Raw genomic sequence first — 16504 nt, forward strand, 5'->3', positions numbered from 1 at the left:
CCTCATCGCTGCCCTGGTTCCTCTCCCCCCGTCACCCCGTGCCCGGCAGCGAGGGGCAGGATGCCCGTGCACCGGTGCCCCGCGGAGCTGTGCCCGAGACACGTGGCTGGCGAGGGCTGACAGCTGCCCCGAGTTCCCGGGAGGCGTCAGCCACCGAACAAGAAACCCAGCACCTCGGGAGTACCCGTAACAGCAGGAATCTGTGCTTTATTCACAGGACTAGGGGCGGTACACGGGGTGGCCAGGACACGTTTTCTCAAGCATATCATACATCCCCGCTGTCGTGGTCCAGAGCGGGGAGCCCTTGTCCTGCCCGTGGCTCGCGGCTGCAGCGCCCGGCCCAGCCTTCATCCCGGGCAGGCGCGCGGCCCCGCAGAGCCCGACGTTCAGTTCGGGGGACGCTCCGCGTTGGGCACACGTGCCAGTGGCACGGTCCAGAGCCAGTCTGGGCACGGGCAGTGCTGGGTCTGCACAGCGCAGTTGAAAGCACCCCCCAGCGCCCCCCGGCCGGTCCTCGCTGCCCCGGGACGGGCCTAGCCACGCCAATGATGAGACGGGACAAAGCAAGCCACGGAGCTGCCGGGCAGGGCTGAGTCTCCGGGGTCAGGGCGGGACCCTGCACCATCCTTGGTGCGGGGCTGAAGAAGCCGGGTCTGGATCGGGGGGCTCGGGCGGCTGGCACGCGGTTGCCTCCCCGCAGGGATGGCCGCGCCGCGCCGTGCCCCAGTGCTCACTCCCAGCGGAAGTCCTGGCCGACGGTCTCATAAAAGCGGATGTTGTAGGGCCGGTAGAAATCCCGGAGCTGCTCGATGACCTCGGGGTCGATCTGCACGTGAGTTCTCCCCTTGGACTTGCCCAGGCAGCGCGGCAAGCCGCTGCTCTCCGTCTTCTTCAGGCAGGGGAACCCTTTGGTCTTGTTGAAGTAGAAGTGCTGGTCCGTGATGACCCGCTTGAGGCCCAGGAAGTCCTGGACCTTGCCCATCTCCCCGGCGGGGTCGGTGATGAGCCGTTCCCCGCTGACGAAGTGGATCTGGGACAGGGGGAAGTACTGGAGCCAGCTCTCCAGGTGCAGCACGTACATGCCGATGCGGATGGCGTTCCACGAGGTGTCCACCAGCCCCAGGCTGCGGTTGCGGAAAGACAGCCCCTCGAAGGTGGGGATGTCGGGCTTCTTGGACAGCGTCTGCGTGTAGTCCGAGATGGCCCGCGTGACGGGGTTGCGCACCACCACGATCAGCTTGGTGTCCCGCGACATGGTGAAGATGCGCCGGGGCGCTTCCCTGGTCACGAAGTAGCTGGGGGTCTTCTCCATGGTGATCTGGGTCCCCAGCGTCCTGGGCATCAAGCTCCTGCAAGCAGAGAAAGCACCTGTTAGGCACGGCGCTCCTGCCCTCGCGCCACGGCCCACGGCCGTGCACCCTCCTCCCGTGCAGGCCGGAGGAGCAGCTCCTTCCACCCATGCCCAGAGCCCAGGGCCCTCCTGAAGCCTGAGACCTGGGGGGCCACCAGCCACCAGCCGAGCTCCCCCACTCCCCTTCAGCTCCGTGAGACACTTTGCAGGGGAAGGGCCAGGACACGTGTGTGTGCGTGTGCACGTGCGCGTGTACAGTGTCCCTGACCACCCTGACTGCCTTCGATGATGAGGTGGCTGGCTCTGTGGATGGGGGGAGACCAGTGGACGTGATATCCTTTGACTTTAGCAAGGTTTTGATACAGTTCCCACAATGCTCTGGCAGGCGAGCTGAGGGCGTACGGGCTGGATGAATGCGCTGCAAGGTGGATAGAAAACTGGCTGGAGCATTGGGCTCCGAGTAGTAATCAATGGCTCGATGTCTAGCTGGCAGCCGGTATCAAGCGGAGTGCCCCAGGGGTCGGTCCTGAGGCTGGTTTTATTCAATATCTTCATTAACAACCAGGAAGATGGGATGGATGCGCCCTCAGCAAGTCTGCAGATGGCACCAAGTGGGGGGGATAGTAGATACACCGGAGGGGAGGGCTAGGGTTCAGTGACCTCAACACATTGGAGGATTGCACCAAAAGAAATCTCATGAGGATCAGCAAGGACATGTGCACAGTCCTGCACTTAGGAGGAGCAAACCCCTGCACCGGGGCAGGCGGGGGGGACGGGCTGGGCAGCAGCTCTGCAGAAAAGGCCCTGGGGATGATGGTGGGCAACGAGCTGAACAGGAGCCAGCAGTGCACCCCTGGTGCCAAGAAGGCGAACGGCTTCCTGGGCTGCATGGGCAGGAGCGGTGCCAGCAGATGGAGGGCAGCGATTCCTCCCCTCTATTCGGCACCGGGGAGGCCACATCTGGAGTCCTGTGTCCAGCTGTGGGCCCCCACTGCAGAAAGGATGTGGACACACTGGAGACAAAACGGTTGGGAGCTGGGGGACAGGACTGGTGAGGAGAGGCTGAGGGAACTGGCCTGGAGAAGAGAAGACCGAGGAGAGATTGAATAGCAGCCGTCCCCTCCCTGCAAGGGGGATGCAAAGAGGATGGGGCTGGACTGCTCTCAGGGAAAACGTTCTCACGAGGAGGGAGGTGAAGCACTGGAACAGGCTCCCCTGAGACGCTGGACCCTCCATCCTTGGAGGTGTTGAAGCCCCGGGTAGACAAAGCCCTGTCTGGGATGATGTAGCTGGGGCTGGTCCTGCTCGGAGCAGGGGGGTGGACTAGATGTGAGCTCCCTTCAACTCTCCTTTTCTAGGATTTTATGTGGAGTGTGTGGGTGTGTGTGTGTGTGTATAGTGTCTGTGTCCATGTGTATGTGTGTACAAGCGCCTATATACACAGCATCCTTGCCTGTGTGAACGCACGCAGTGCCCTTTCCTGTGTGTATATGTACAGTGTCCCTGCCTGGGTGTGCAAGTGCATATACACAGCAGCTTTGCCTTTGTGTGTGTATAGTGTCCATGTCTGTGTCCGTGTGTGTGCGTGCTGGCTGCCCCCTCTCTCCTGCCCTGAGGCTGTTCCTCGGGGAGGGCGGCGTGCACCCTTCTCCAACTCGGGCTCATCGCTCCTGCCCCGGTGCCCGCAGGTCCCAGGGCTGCCGGGCGGAGGCCGAGGCAGCCGGTTCTCAGCAGCCTCCGGTCCAGGTGCCGGGAGTCAGACCCCTGTGCCTGCAGCCCCTCGGGTCGCCCTGGCCAGGTGCCTCAGGCCCAGCCCGGCCCCACCAAGCCTCCATCGCCGATCCCCAGCCCAGCGGGACGCGTGGCTCGGGGCAGGTGGAGTCTCGGTCCCTGGCGTTGAGGGGCGGTATACGCCCAGTTTCCCCCATGTGCTCACCCAGCACCTGCCAGCCACCCCGGCCCACACAGTGGGAGCCCGTCCCTGCCCCAGCCATCGCTCCCGTGCCCCCGTGAGCATCGTGTGACCACGCTGTTTGCAAAGCAAGACGGGCCAGCGAGACATGGGGGCCCTTGATGTGGGTCATGCCAATGCAATCCAAGCCCAAACCGGACCCCCCACCCAGCCCGACCTGGTCCCTGCCCCTTTCCCCGGCACCCGCTCCAGGGCCAGACAAATGCCCCTTTTCTGCTGCGTGAAGACAGGTGGGGGGACAGACCCAGGCGCCTGGGAACACGGTGCCTGGTGTGACATGTCCCCACTGTACACACACCCACAGGGTGGAAAAATCTGTGCTGCAGAGATGCACATCCCAGGTAGGACAGACAGCGGGCCGTGCAGCAAGCCCGCACGGGTGAAACAGGGCTCAGGGGTGAGAGGGCCTGGCGCCACAGCTGTTCTGCCTTAGGACAGCTTTGAGACTAATTAGCAGAGCACCTCGTTAAGCAGCTGGCTGCAGCTTCAGAAACAGTTTCCGTGCACAGAGACTGGGCGTTGCAGGCCACGGCCCTGCGTCGGCTGCTCACGCTCCTGCCTTGAACCTCTGCTCAGGGCCCTGTTCCCCCTCTCCCACGGGCATCTGCGCCCCGCTGACAGAGGCATCACCACGCAGGACCCAGGGCGTCAGAGCCCTCACGGGCTCCACCTCGCCCGTGCCTGGCTACCTGCCCTGTGTCTCTGTGCCCACCGGCCAGGGACCTACGCAGGCAACCGCCCACTGAAGAGAGGGTGCTGATGCCCAGCCGGGAGCATTCACACCCCAGTGCAGAGCTCAGCTGGCTGGGGTTGTAGTCCTGTCTCTGCCACTGACTGCCTATGTCGCCCATGGCCAAGTCACTTCACCTCTCAGGCCAGGTTGCATGGGACAACCCCGCTGAGCCGGCCCCAGAAAGGCAGCGCAGGGGCCCTGCCCCACTCATAGCTCACGGCTTCCTTCCTTCCCTCTCCCCCCCCAGCACCTACGTGTGCAGCTCCTGCAGCACCGGAGCCTGCGCCGCACCGTGCTGCGCAGCTGGGCCGCAGGAGGCTGAGCACGCCCGGCCGGGGCTGCTGCATGGTGCCAGCCCAGCCTTGCCGGGGGGTGAGCGGCAGCATGCCGCTAGGTCCCCGCCACCACGGGGAGGGGTACGGCGCGTGCCGCAGGCTGGCAGGGGCCCGCGCGCCTGTGCTGTTTATGGCTCCAAAGCATCTGTCACGTTTCCACTGTGCAGCGAACGGCGGTGCCTCATCAGCCTCCGCCGGCAGCTTTGGCTTTAACTGTGCAGTAGCCGCATGCGCCAGGAGCCGCTCGAGGGGAGCTGCGTGCCGGCCTTCGGCAGCGCGGTGCTTCGAACAGAAGCCGTCTGTCGGGCAGCGCCGGGCGGTGTGTGCCCTGCACGCCGTGTCCAGCCCTCCTGCCAGGCTGGAGCATGGGCATGGAGCTCGCTGCCCTGGCCCTGGCCGGCACAGGGGTGCTTGCCTGGAGCACTGGGGCAACGTGCAGACGAGCCCAGGCTGGTCCAGCTGCAAGCCCCTGCCACCATTTGTGACTCCTCCTGAGGCTGTGCCAGGCACCGGTGCCCATAGGGCGAGAGGGGGGCTCTAGGAAGTGTGGGGCAACGGAGGTGAAGGAACTTGGCCATGGACCACACAGGCAGTCAGTGGCAGAGCCAGGAATATAACCCCAGCCGACTGCCCTCTGCTCTGGGGCAGTGACAGCCTCTTGCCTGGTGTCTCCGTTGCCCCGCTCAGAGCCATGGGACGGGGCGCAGCGCACGGGGATGAGGAAGGCGGGGCGCTGCGCTGCTCCCTGTGTCGCTGACAACCTGCCGGGTTTGGTGCATGCAGCATCCAGCCGCTATGCACGCCGGCAGCACCACTGCTGGCGTGAGCTCAGCTCCACAGGCTCCCTGCACGCCCCCCACCCCGCTTGGTGTCTCACAGGTGGTAATCCCACGCGTGACGCGCTCCGGCTCTGCGGGACATCTTGCGCTTGGTGCTGAGCCCTGGGGCTGGGCTGGGCAATCTGGGACGTTGCCTGGTGCTGCCGTGACCAACGTGCCAATCCTGCCGGGACCGGGGACCTGGAGCGAGGCCGAGCACCCATGATGGGGGAGCAAGGGGCACTGGGCAAGGCACGGAGCTGAGTACTCACCCCCGTGCTCACACTTGCAGCTGGCTGTGCCCCTCGCTCCCGGCTCAGCAGCTCCTACTGCCCCATTCCTCCCAGCACACGTGCACAGGCTCTGCATTTATGTGGCAGGTTGCTTGTGGGAGCAGCTCTGTGAGCCCCTCCACCAGCAGCTGGACGGTATCAGCTCCACGGCCGTGACCCCGGAGCGATGCGTGAATGCGGGAAGTGTGACCTGGGGCCTGCGCCCTTCCTGCCCCTGCCCGCGGGCTTGCAAACAGAGGAGAGCCAGCGCGCCCGCTGGCACGGCAAAGGGCATTGCCACCCCCAGCCCTCCGCAATAGCTGGGCACAAGGGCCGAGCTACGCGTGCCACCAGGCCCGGCAGCCCCCCACCTGCCCTGTGCCACATTCCTCGTTAGAAGAGAACCAAGTAATTAGTTTGCAGAGGCCTGTTCTACACAGGTGCCATATCTGGGCCTGGCCTAATTGGCCTTTCCCACTGCTTTGCTTCGGCCCCGTAAATCCAGCTTATGAGTCCCATTGTTTAATGACTGTCAGGAAATGCTAATTGAGTCCCAGGCACTACTGCCGCTATCTCCACATCACAAACAAGCTGGCGCCGTAAATCAGCGCCGGATGGCTTTATAAGCGGCTCGCTATTACAATATATCGGTGGAGAATCATAAAACTGCTGTTTCATTAATGGCCCATCTTCAGGCTTGTTAGACTTCCATTACGTGAGCTATTAGGTCCATGTATTTAAAAAATGAAATTACAGGTTCTAATCAATTATGAAAAACACAAAGTAACGGCGGCATCAATTACAGGAACGAGACAAGAGGGTGCTTTTGGAAATGGACTCCCCGCGCTGGGTGCGCCCGAGCAGCAGAGACTGCTGAGGCGACAAAACGCAGCCCGGGCTAGATAAATAAATCACCGATGAAAGCAGGCAAGGGGGAGAAGTGTCATCCAGACATTCATCTTCATGTTAACGGTGGGATCCCCAGAGCTGCGGGAGCTGGGAAAATGCATCGCAAACTTAATTACAGTTGACTCCAAAATGATATTTGGGGCCCGTGTGTTTGCAGTTATTTGCATGCAAATAGCATGTCACACTTTGGGGCTTTATTTTTCTTGCCTGGCTCAGCTGTGAAGTCTCTGCGGGCCCTGCCCGTCACGCCGGGCCCCGGGGGCGCTCCAGCTGGCGGGGTCCCGGCGCCTGGGAGTCAGACGTCCCCAGCATGGTCCCGGACACGTGTCCTGGCTACGGCTAAGTGAACCCGGAGCCGGCGCGTGTCAGTGCCAATGCCAAACGCGGTTACAGGCTCCATGACATGGCAGCGAGGGTGTGGCCAAGCCCTCGTTAGCCAGCCGGCGCAACGAGACACACGGGTGAGGCGGAGGCGCTGAGCCAGCCATGCCCGAGAGCAGCCTCCAGCCAGGATCTCCCAGGAGCAGCGCATCTCCTCCACCCCCTTCCCCTGGGGCCCGAGTGCAGCTGGGATCCAGGCGAGAGGGCAACAGCTGCTGCGTCTGGCACCCCTGGACCAGCCGCGACGGCACGGACCTCCTAACCAAGCTGCGGGGGTGCATCCTTCACACACTTTCCCTGTGCCCTGGGACCTGAGAGGGCAGCCCTGAGCCCTGCAACATGCACAGGACGTGCCCTGTGGAGCACGTGCCACAGCACCAGAGGCCACGTGGAAAACCCCTGGGTCCTGGAAGCTGGTGCACGGAGCAGGGCTGCAGAATCGGTCCACATTAAAGCACTGAAAAGCCACCAGGTAGTCTCTGGGTCCAAGGGGTGCTGCAAGTCGCCTGGAAGGCAGAGCGCATGCAGAGCAGGAGACGTCTGCAGAAACAGCCGGGAAGGGAAGGGAAGGGAAGGGAAGGAGCATCACAGGCCCGGCGGGGAGCTGCTGCAATGTCCTGCCGTCCCTCGCATGGGCCATGCGCTGTGCTAGATGCCTGCGGCATGGAACGGCCCCAGGGGCAAAGGCAAGTCGGGCTGGAAGAGGCTTTGCAAGGTCACGTCCCTTGCTCAGGGCAGGATCAGCCCTGGCTAAACCATCCCAGCCACGGGTCTGTCCAGAGACTTCCAGGGATGGGGATGGTGCAACTCCTCTAGCGCCCGATCTGATACTTGACCGCCCTCGGAGTCCTGAGGCCATTGCCCCCAGTCCTGTCCCCTGCGGCCCACAGAGGAAAGCCCGTCGCTACCGTCTCTGCAGCCGCCCTTCAGGGACTTGCAGACTGATCAGACCCCTCAGTCTGCTTCTCTCCAGACAAGATAACTCTGGCTCTCCCAGCCTTTCCTCGCCAGTCCTGCACCCCAGGCCTCTCGGGATTCCTGTCGCTCTGTGCTGGGCTGCTCCCAATCCAGTCACATCCTTCTTGAAGTGTGGGGTACCAAACTGGACCCTGTTCTCCAGGGGAGGCCTCTGTCTGCTGCATCCGCAGGGCACCCATGCCCGCATGCCAGCTACGGCGGTGCCTGCATGCAGCTGGTGTCCTCCCATGCAGCATCCCGCGCCGGGTCCCCCATCCGGTCCATCAGCCGGCCCATGCAGCAGCGCCTGGTGGTGAATGTCCCTCGCACCCGGTCCAGGCCAGCAGAGACTGCGCACAGAGGGGTCTGGGACAGAGCAAGCCCCTGGCAGGAGGGGCCCCCGAGCACCGAGATGTGCACGGTGCAGGCCACGCACAGGGCAGCTCCACATGGCCCCTCTCTGCTTCGCGGTCATGCCAGCTGCTCCTGGCTCACAGTGGGGACTCGTGCCCCTCACGCCTGTGCCAGCACCGGGGCACGCACTGCCTCCCTGCACAGCACCTCTGCGGCTCAGCCTGCCCGGGGCCCTGCACCCACAGGCCCCTTAAACCATCCTCCTGCCCCTCCCCAGGCAAGTTGCACACAGCCACAGGCGGATCACAGGCTGCAGGGCCGAGCACCCTCATCTCCAGCTCCAGACCAAACACGCGTGATGCAGGCTCGCCGTGGCCTCTCTGCAGCTGCAACTGGAGCCCGCCCAGGCCTGGCACCCGGCTTGGCGGCAGCACCAGGTCTCTCCTGCTCCCTTGGCTTCCCTGGCACCAGCTGCAGCCTCGCCCCAAAGGAGTTAATGCTTCCGTGGCCCTGCGCCAAGACCTGCATTATTCATTCTGCGTACACTGCCGTCAGGCCCCTGCGGCCCGTGCGGTGCTCCCGCATCAGAGCAGCGCACGCTCCCACGCCTGATGCCCACTCCCCCGGGGCCAGGCCGCGTGCCAGGCGGCCAGGCTCTGGCTGAGCCGTGCGTGCACAGCGTGGGCACCCCAAGCCTCGGCCGCACCGCCACTCTCCAGCCGGCTCGGTGGCATGCAGAAGGGCAGCACCTGAGTCAATACCGACCCTGTGGCTCCTGGCATGCAGATTTGCTGGCTCTGCTTGAAGGTACGAGCCTGATGCGGGGAATCCCGGGCCCGGATGGAAACGCAGCAGACCTTTGGCCTGGCCCCAAGACATGGTCAGGTCCCTGGGGGCAAAACCGCTGCAGAGCTCTGATGCGAAGCTGACGGGATCCGGCCCGGGTGCAGGGAGCCAGGAGCCGAATGCTCCGTACGGCACGCTCGTGCTCAGCCAATGCTCACGTGTGCTGGCGGCCGGGTAACGAGGGGCACCAGGTTGCATGCTGGCCACACGCACAGTCATTAACTCTGCTGCCAATTCATTTTTAATCACTGCAACGCTCCGGAGAGGCTGCAGTGTCCTTTGAGTCAGCACCGCCTCTTCCAAGAGGCTCACATCCTTCATGCTGCACCGGCCTGGGTGGACATCCTCTCTGAGCAGCCGGTCACCCAGTGGGGTCCAGGCAGCGCCGGGGGTGTCCACCACCAGACCAGGCTCACGGCAGAGCGGGTCAAGGATGACCAGGTGCCTGGTGGGATGCAGTACCTGTCCAGCGTTGTTCTTTAGCTGTTTCATGCATTCATCGGGGGCAGCCAGGCTCCCTCCCAGCCCCAGGGATGCCAGCTCCTTCCCCGTCTCCATCCAGCGCCAGGCCGCACCGTACAGCACGTGCTGCAGCCGCAAGAGCCCGCGCACACCGAGGGCAGCAGGGCAGGATGGGGAGTCCCTGCATAGGGGACCTGCATGCCCGGACCCCCAGCGCACTGCAGGATGTGGCCGCAGTCATGGGGCTGAGCCCAGGACAGCTGAGGAGGCACCTGGTCGGTGGGGGCTTCAGTGCCCAGGGCCAGGCAGTGGGAGCCGCTCGACGCATAAGAGCATGAGAACTGCCACGCACTGACTGCCTGCTCTTTTCCTGCATGCCCTCCCGCGGGTCTTTGCATTTGGGGTCCCACGAGGCCTGGCAGCAGCTGTGCTGGGAGCAGGCTCGGCTCCCTCTTGAGAGCGTCACTGCCATAGGGGTAAGGGCTAATGTTTCCAGGCGATGCCCTGAGAGCTGCACCGGGTCCAGGCAGCTGCACAGCCATGCTGTGGACCGTGACCAGGTTTAATGCACCTGCAGCAGCGCCTGAGCGCCTGGGCAGGGCCGGACACCAGTGCACCCAGGAGCAAGCGGCTGGGGCTCTGCAAGCTGCAGCCGGGCTGTGCCAAGGGGCTGCCGCTCCCCGCCTGTCCCCATCCCACGCTGTGGCCCTGGCTGCCACGTGCTCCTGGCCCCAGGCCTGCCTGCCAGCTCCCTTCGGCGCCGCTCCAGCACACATGTCAGGACTGGAGCTTTACTCTTTCTGATGAGCGAGTCCAGACTCTCTTCACCAGTTAGTGCATTGCAAACCCTTCTCCTGTGCAGCATCAAGCATCTCTCTCCTAATCTGACCAGTCCCTCCACACCCCTGATCACCCTTGCTGCCCTTCTTTCACCCTCTCCACTTCTTCCACATCCTTTTGGAGGTGCGGGGACCAGCGCTGGGCACTGTGCTCCAGGCATGGATGCACTGTGGACTTATAAGTGGCATCCTTAGCAGTGTCACCCGAATTAGCAGGGAGGGAGTGAGCCCTTCCTCATCCCACCTGCCCATCCCCCCTCCATTTCCAGAGCAATTGGTTTTGTAGGTGAAACTTCAACCTGACAAAATTAATATTCATTAAAGCCACGTAATAAGCTACAGCTGCTGTAATTATTCCCTAATTAAAGGCTCATTTAAGTGATAAGTTACTACTTTGTAAAGCTCCAGTCCTTACATGTGTGCCGGAGCGGCGCCGAAGGGAGCTGGCAGGCAGGCCTGGGGCCAGGAGCACGCGGCGGCCAGGGCCACAGCGTGGGATGGGGACAGGCGGGGAGCGGCAGCCCCTTGGCACAGCCCGGCTGCAGCTTGCAGAGCCCCAGCCGCTTGCTCCTGGGTGCACTGGTGTCCGGCCCTGCCCAGGCGCTCAGGCGCTGCTGCAGGTGCATTAAACCTGGTCACGGTCCACAGCATGGCTGTGCAGCTGCCTGGACCCGGCGCAGCTCTCAGGGCATCGCCTGGAAACAGCCCTTACCTCTATGGCGGTGACGCTCTCAAGAGGGAGCCGAGCCTGCTCCCAGCACAGCTGCTGCCAGGCCTCGTGGGACCCCAAATGCAAACACCCGCGGAAGCATGTCCTGCACAACGCAGGGGTCACAGAGGTGGGTGTTCGGCCCCACAACACCGGGTTGGGAGTCGCGGCCCAGCACGTAGCTGACTACCCAGTGGCACGGTGGCCCCCATGCTCTGCTCGGCCTTGGCAGTGCACGGGGAGGTCTATTCTGCAGGCTTTGTCCGGGGCTGGTAAGGGATCGATACTCCCCAGCTGCTGGCTGCTTGGTTTCAGCTGCCTTAAAACAGCCCTTGCTAAAAATACCTTCCTGCATTGTGTCTCTGGCTAATGAGCTGGATTATGGGGGCTGATGGGAATCGGAAGAGGCATGGGCATGCTGGGCACGGAGTCGTGCCCCGTCCCCGTGTGAGCGGCGCTGGCGATCACGGGAGCCAGGCAATGGGTATATTTTGCTCCGGTCAGGTCTAGTTGACCTCCGCTCAATTAAGAGAGTGAGCGAGGGGGAGAGAGGAGGCGGCTGCCTCGTGCGGAGCAGGAGCCGGCTCGGGCATTGGGAGCCGCGAGCTGCCAGAGTCCGTCTGGGCCAGGAGATAAGGCTCGGCCAGCCGGGGAACGCTGACGCCTCGGTTCCTGGTGGAGCACAGGGCAGGCCGAGGCACGGCTCGTGGACGGTTCACTTTGTACCCAGCCAACCTGTTTGCTCCTCCCTGCTTGGAGGCCTGAAGGAGCAGAGAGCAGCTTGCAGCACCCAGGGTGTGACCATCTATCTGCCTTGCTTTGCCAGTACCGACAGACCCGGGGATGAGCTGGCTGCAAAGGAAGGGCTGGAGACGACCAGAGCATGCACGGGTCCATGGGGTGGGACCAACACTGCCACGACGGACAGATGCTCACCCACCAGGGCATGGCCCAACCCAGTCTGGGGCCTGGAAGAAACCTCCCCGGGACAAGCTGTTCCCTCACTGCCCTTTGCAAGGCTCCTCTGTCCAGCGGTGACCCCACGGGAGAGGGGGGGATGGCAGGTCTGGCCTGGGCTGGATGCCTCATGTTACTGCAGGGATTGCTGTCCCTGGCACCCACTCCCAACGGGCCCCAGGACCTGCACCCTGCACCTGCCAGGACAGGCCGCCGGCCTGAGCTGGACACGGCTGAGCCAGGTGCAGCCTCTGCCACCCAGGCCCCTTGGTGCTGCCTGCAGGGTCTCCCAGATGAGCCATGTTTGCAGCCAGGCTAACCAAGGTGCTGGCTTGGGTTCATTAATGAGTTAATCAGGTTGGCACTGCCCTTGCCGGGGACAGAGCTGTGGACCACAGGGTCGCATGGCAGGGAGCGGGCGTGAGGAGCCCGATTGGGTCTCTCTAATGGCTCCACGGTCATGCAGTGAAATCAATTCAGTGCTTTATCCTTTGTGGGCGCCGCACTTAGGGCTTGGCACGTTCACAAGATAAAAAACTCTCATAACCCCAGGGAAGCGCTGCTTACTTGTCTGATCCGAGCTCATTTTGAAGCTCACACTCGGGCGACATCCTGCATCGATCCCCGCACCCCACAGACCTCCGGGCAGCGGCTGTGCCCCCACCGCTGGGACACCCGGCTCGCCTGGCACGGCCCTCAAGAGCAGCAGCACTAACTCCTGGACATGGTGCCTGGTCCCTCCTAGTCCCAGTGGAGTCAGCTCATGGCCGAGGTGCAAGCAGCGCTTGGGGTCACCGACCTCTGGGGCTGCTCTGCTCCCTACCAGTGCCCTGCCCCCCCAAGCCGCTCTAGGACAGTCTCAGTGCTGCGGGCTCTGTGTCAGGGTGCCGCGAGGCAGGGCTGGAGGCTGGGCTCTGCTTCAGGTCCAGCTGCTCCAGAGCTGCCCGTGGCTGCGCTGATGCGACACGACAAGGGGAATCCGGGACACGCGGGGATTAACCAGCTCTCTGGCAGCGCGGAGACGGCTTCCCCTCCCTGCGCTCGGGGATGTGGAGATCTCAGCACAGCCAGGGGCTGAACCTGTCCCACCCCCACAGCTGTGGAGCAGAGCCCAGGAGAGCTGCCCAGCTGCAGGGGGAAGGAGGGCCTTGTCCGTGCCCCTTGCTCCCAGGCAGACTGGGTCTGCACCGAGGCATGCCTCGGGGCAGTGGGCAAATGGGTGCAGGGGCCTGGGCTCCATGCTGGCCCCAGGGCTTCGCTCCCTACCCTCTCTGCATGCACCCATCCCCTGGGCTGGGAATTCCCTGCATGAAGGCTGCCCTGCACCGGAGATGCTGCAAGGTCCATGCTCGTAGCACCAGGGCTGCCCTTGATCTCAACCCCTCCCTGCAAAAGCCCCGGGCACTGAGTGTGTGGGCAGCGCTGGGTGCTCTGCAGACACGAGGGGCATTCCCTGGTAGGACAGAGGACGGGGACCTTGTGGCCAGGACGGCTGCAGGGGCAGGCAGGGAGGGCACGCGCTCATCCCCTTGGGAGGCAATTACGCTAGGATGAGGGCTCCAGCTGCCCCAGATGGGGACTTTGCTCTCTCTCCAAACAGGGCAGTGCAGGGGGCAGTGGGGCTGGCGAGGCAAGTGCAAGCCAGGCCGGCTGGGGACCCGCAGCAGGGCAGGGCAGGGCAGGGCAGGGCAGGGCAGGGCAGTGGGAGCCAAGCATGTGCCAGTAGGTTGTGCCAGGAGGCCGCTGGCCAGGGAGACCTTGCTCAGTGCAGCCACCTCGCAGCCTGGGCTGTTTGGAGAGAGGCAGCAGTGATGTTAGCCTCAGGTCGGGGTGGAGGTGCACCTTGTAGACTAGCTGAAGCAGAGGTGCGCAGGAGGAGCTCTGGCAAGCCCGAGCTCACAGCCTCTGCTGGAGTGAGCCCATGCACAAGGAAGTTCCTGCGCTGCCTCCGATTCAGTCGGTCCGCAAGGTGCACCTCCACCCTGCCTTCTGCCTGGTTATTTATAGCCGGCTTCTGACGTGAGGAAGCGCTGCTGGGAGGACCAGCACCTGCCCGGGGGACCCCGCAGCAGCGAGCCTCTCGCCTGCCCTCACGGAGCACGATGCACCAGCCGGGCAGGCAGGGCCTGGCTGCCCCCCAGACAGCCTCCCGAGCAGCTCGGCTCTAAGTAGGCCAGTCCGTCCGCCTCGCAAGCGCGCGGCAGCACTGCAGCACTCCTCCCAGGGGCCTGGGAGGGAGGGGAGCGCGTGGGCTGGGAGGGAACTGGGCGAGATGGAAAGCAAGCTCCAGCTCTGTGTTGATCCTTTCAAGTGGACGCGCTTCCCTGGTGCTGGGCAGCGTGGGCAGTAACCCCGCTGCCTCTGCGCCCATTCGAGAGCCTGCTGCCTGCCCTCCTCTCCTCTCCCCTGCCCCGTGGAGCGAAGGGGGCACAGCCCGCCTGCGACGCAGGAGTCTGGGCTCCCTGTGGCCGGTGACAGCATCTTGCAGGCACCGATGCAGAAGCAGACACGAGCAGAGTGGGGCCGGCCTGGCTGGGACAGGGGCCAAGCTGGATCCTTCCCTTCCCCTCCCGCCCCCAGAGCTGCAAGCAGCATGCACATCGGGAGGATGGAGCCAATGGCCAGGCCCAGCCCAGGCTCCCCCAGCTCTCCCCACCCGGCCTTGTGCTCCAGGGGCTTCGCTGCACCTTGCCCCAGGCACGGGGTGTGAACTGGACCTGGGACAGGTGGGTGTGAGAGTGTCTGCCTGAGCCTGCAGGCAGCCAGGGACAACCGGCTGGGCCACGCCAGCACCCAGGGGGGACAGACAGCAATCCGCTGTGCGGTGCCAATCACAGCATGTGATGAAGACACCGTTGCTCGTTGCCGGTGCCACCAGCGAGCAGCACACAGGAGACGCCTTCCCCCAGGCCAGGCCCCAACCCGCAGAGCCCTGCACAGCCACACGTCTCCTGCCTACACCACCCCAGAGCAGCACCTTCGTCCTGGTCCTCCCTGCCCGTTCGGGACCAGACCAGCACCAGGCGGGCTGCTCCCACGAGGGACACAGCAGGGGTGCGAAGCCCCAGGGCCGTTGCGGAGGCGCCTCTCCGGCAGCCGGCAGGAGACACCGACGACCTGGTCGTCGAGCGACCGAGCTCCCCGCGCGCCACATGAGCCCCAGCGACCCGGAGCCACAGGGAAGACCGCAAGGGCCGAGCTGAACCCCCACCAGCCGCACCCAGCCTGTCACCGCAAACTCGAGGAGACTCCCCGAGACCCCTCCCCACCCCTGTGCGTGCCCCCGTGTGCCTTGGGGCCGCCTGGCTGCACCAAGCACGCGCACCCGACGGGCACGCAGCTCCCGAGCGCGGGCTGCGCTTGCAGCAGAGCTGCGCCCCGTGTCCCCGCTGCCCTGCGGGGGCTCGCGCCGTCCCCGGCGACACGCGAGCGCCTCTCCCACGGCCCCGCCTCGTCCGCCGCCCCGACACGGACCCCCGCCCGCGCGGCGAGCCGCATGCCCACGGGACAGCGGCGCGGGGGGGCACTCAGAGCCCCTGGCTCCGACGTCACCGCCGTTGTGCTGCGGTTCGAGAAAGCAGCGCGGGCGGCAGCCGGCCGGCGGGCGCGGGGGGCGTCTCGGCTTGTGTCCCGGACAGGGGGGCACGGCGCTTCTCCTCGACCTCGCCGCTGCCCGGCTGCAGCGCGGCGGCGGCCGGCCCCGGGGCGCCTACCTGTACCAGCGCAGCCCGCGGTGGTAGTGGCGGTCGAAGAAGTGCGGCTCGGTGCCCAGGGCGCGGACCTGCGGGTGCGCGCGGATGAACTCCAGCACGGCGCGGGTGCCGCCCTTCTTGACGCCCACGATGAGCGCCTGCGGCAGGCGCTGGGTGCCGGGCCGGGGCCCGGGGCCGGGGCCGGGGCCGGGGCCGGGGGGCGCGGGGCGGCGGCAGCGCGGCGCCTCCTGCAGAAGTTTCTTGGCGGCGGGCGGCGCGGGCGGGCAGGGCGGGCGCGCGGGGCCGGGGCCGGGGCCGGGGCCGGGGCGCGGGGCGCGGGCGCAGCAGCACAGCAGGCTGTAGCACAGGTAGGTGCCGGACAGCGACAGCGCCAGCACCAGCACCACGCGCCGCGCCAGCCGCGGGGACGGGGCGCTCGGCGCCCGCCGCGCCATGGCTCCATGGCCCGGGGCATGGGGCCGGGCCGGGCTAGGGCCGCGCCTGCCGCGCTCCGCGGGGCCGCATCGCCCGGCCCGGCCGGCCCGCCCGCCCGCCCGCCCGCCCGCTCGGGGAAGCCGGCCCGCGCCGCCCGCGCTCCTACTTAAGGGGCCGCCTGACGTCAGCGCCCGCGCGAGCCCGCCCCCGCCCGCCGCGAGCACGCGTGGGGACACCCGCGCCCGGCACAGCCCGCGCTGCGAGCCGGCCCGGGGCCGGGCAGGGGCCGGGCAGGGGCGGGGGCGGGGGCGCGCCGGGACGAGCGCTGCCAGGGCGGCGCAGGCTGCGGGCCAGGCGGGTGCCCCTGGCCTGAGCCCCGTCTCCCCGGCACCGCCTGCAGACAGCGAGCCAAGCCTCAGGCCGGGGTCTGAGCCGGCCGCCGCGCTGGCTGCGGGGAGCAGAGCACCCAGCAGCGCCGGGGA

General features: G+C 65.5%; 1 protein-coding gene across 1 annotated transcript; it reads right to left on the reverse strand.

Moving 5' to 3' along the window:
• Nucleotides 1-181: 181 nt before the first annotated feature.
• HS3ST2 (heparan sulfate-glucosamine 3-sulfotransferase 2) lies at nucleotides 182-16131 on the reverse strand. Its single transcript, XM_059716321.1, has 2 exons — nucleotides 15609-16131; nucleotides 182-1349 (listed from the first exon to the last, which is right to left on the reverse strand). The coding sequence occupies exons 1-2, from the start codon at nucleotides 16040-16042 to the stop codon at nucleotides 731-733; spliced, it is 1053 nt and encodes a 350-aa protein (XP_059572304.1). The 5' UTR covers nucleotides 16043-16131; the 3' UTR covers nucleotides 182-730.
• Nucleotides 16132-16504: the final 373 nt, after the last annotated feature.

Source organism: Alligator mississippiensis, chromosome 13 (assembly GCF_030867095.1).
Source record: "Alligator mississippiensis isolate rAllMis1 chromosome 13, rAllMis1, whole genome shotgun sequence".
Taxonomy (NCBI): domain Eukaryota; kingdom Metazoa; phylum Chordata; order Crocodylia; family Alligatoridae; genus Alligator; species Alligator mississippiensis.

Excerpts from the sequence above, each read along its gene's own strand:
- HS3ST2 (XM_059716321.1), bottom strand. The coding sequence starts at position 16,042 with ATGGCGCGGCGGGCGCCGAGCGCCCCGTCCCCGCGGCTGGCGCGGCGC. Across the intron at positions 1,350-15,608 it reads CGCGGGCTGCGCTGGTACAG|GAGCTTGATGCCCAGGACGC; the intron begins GTAGGCGCCCCG and ends CTCTGCTTGCAG.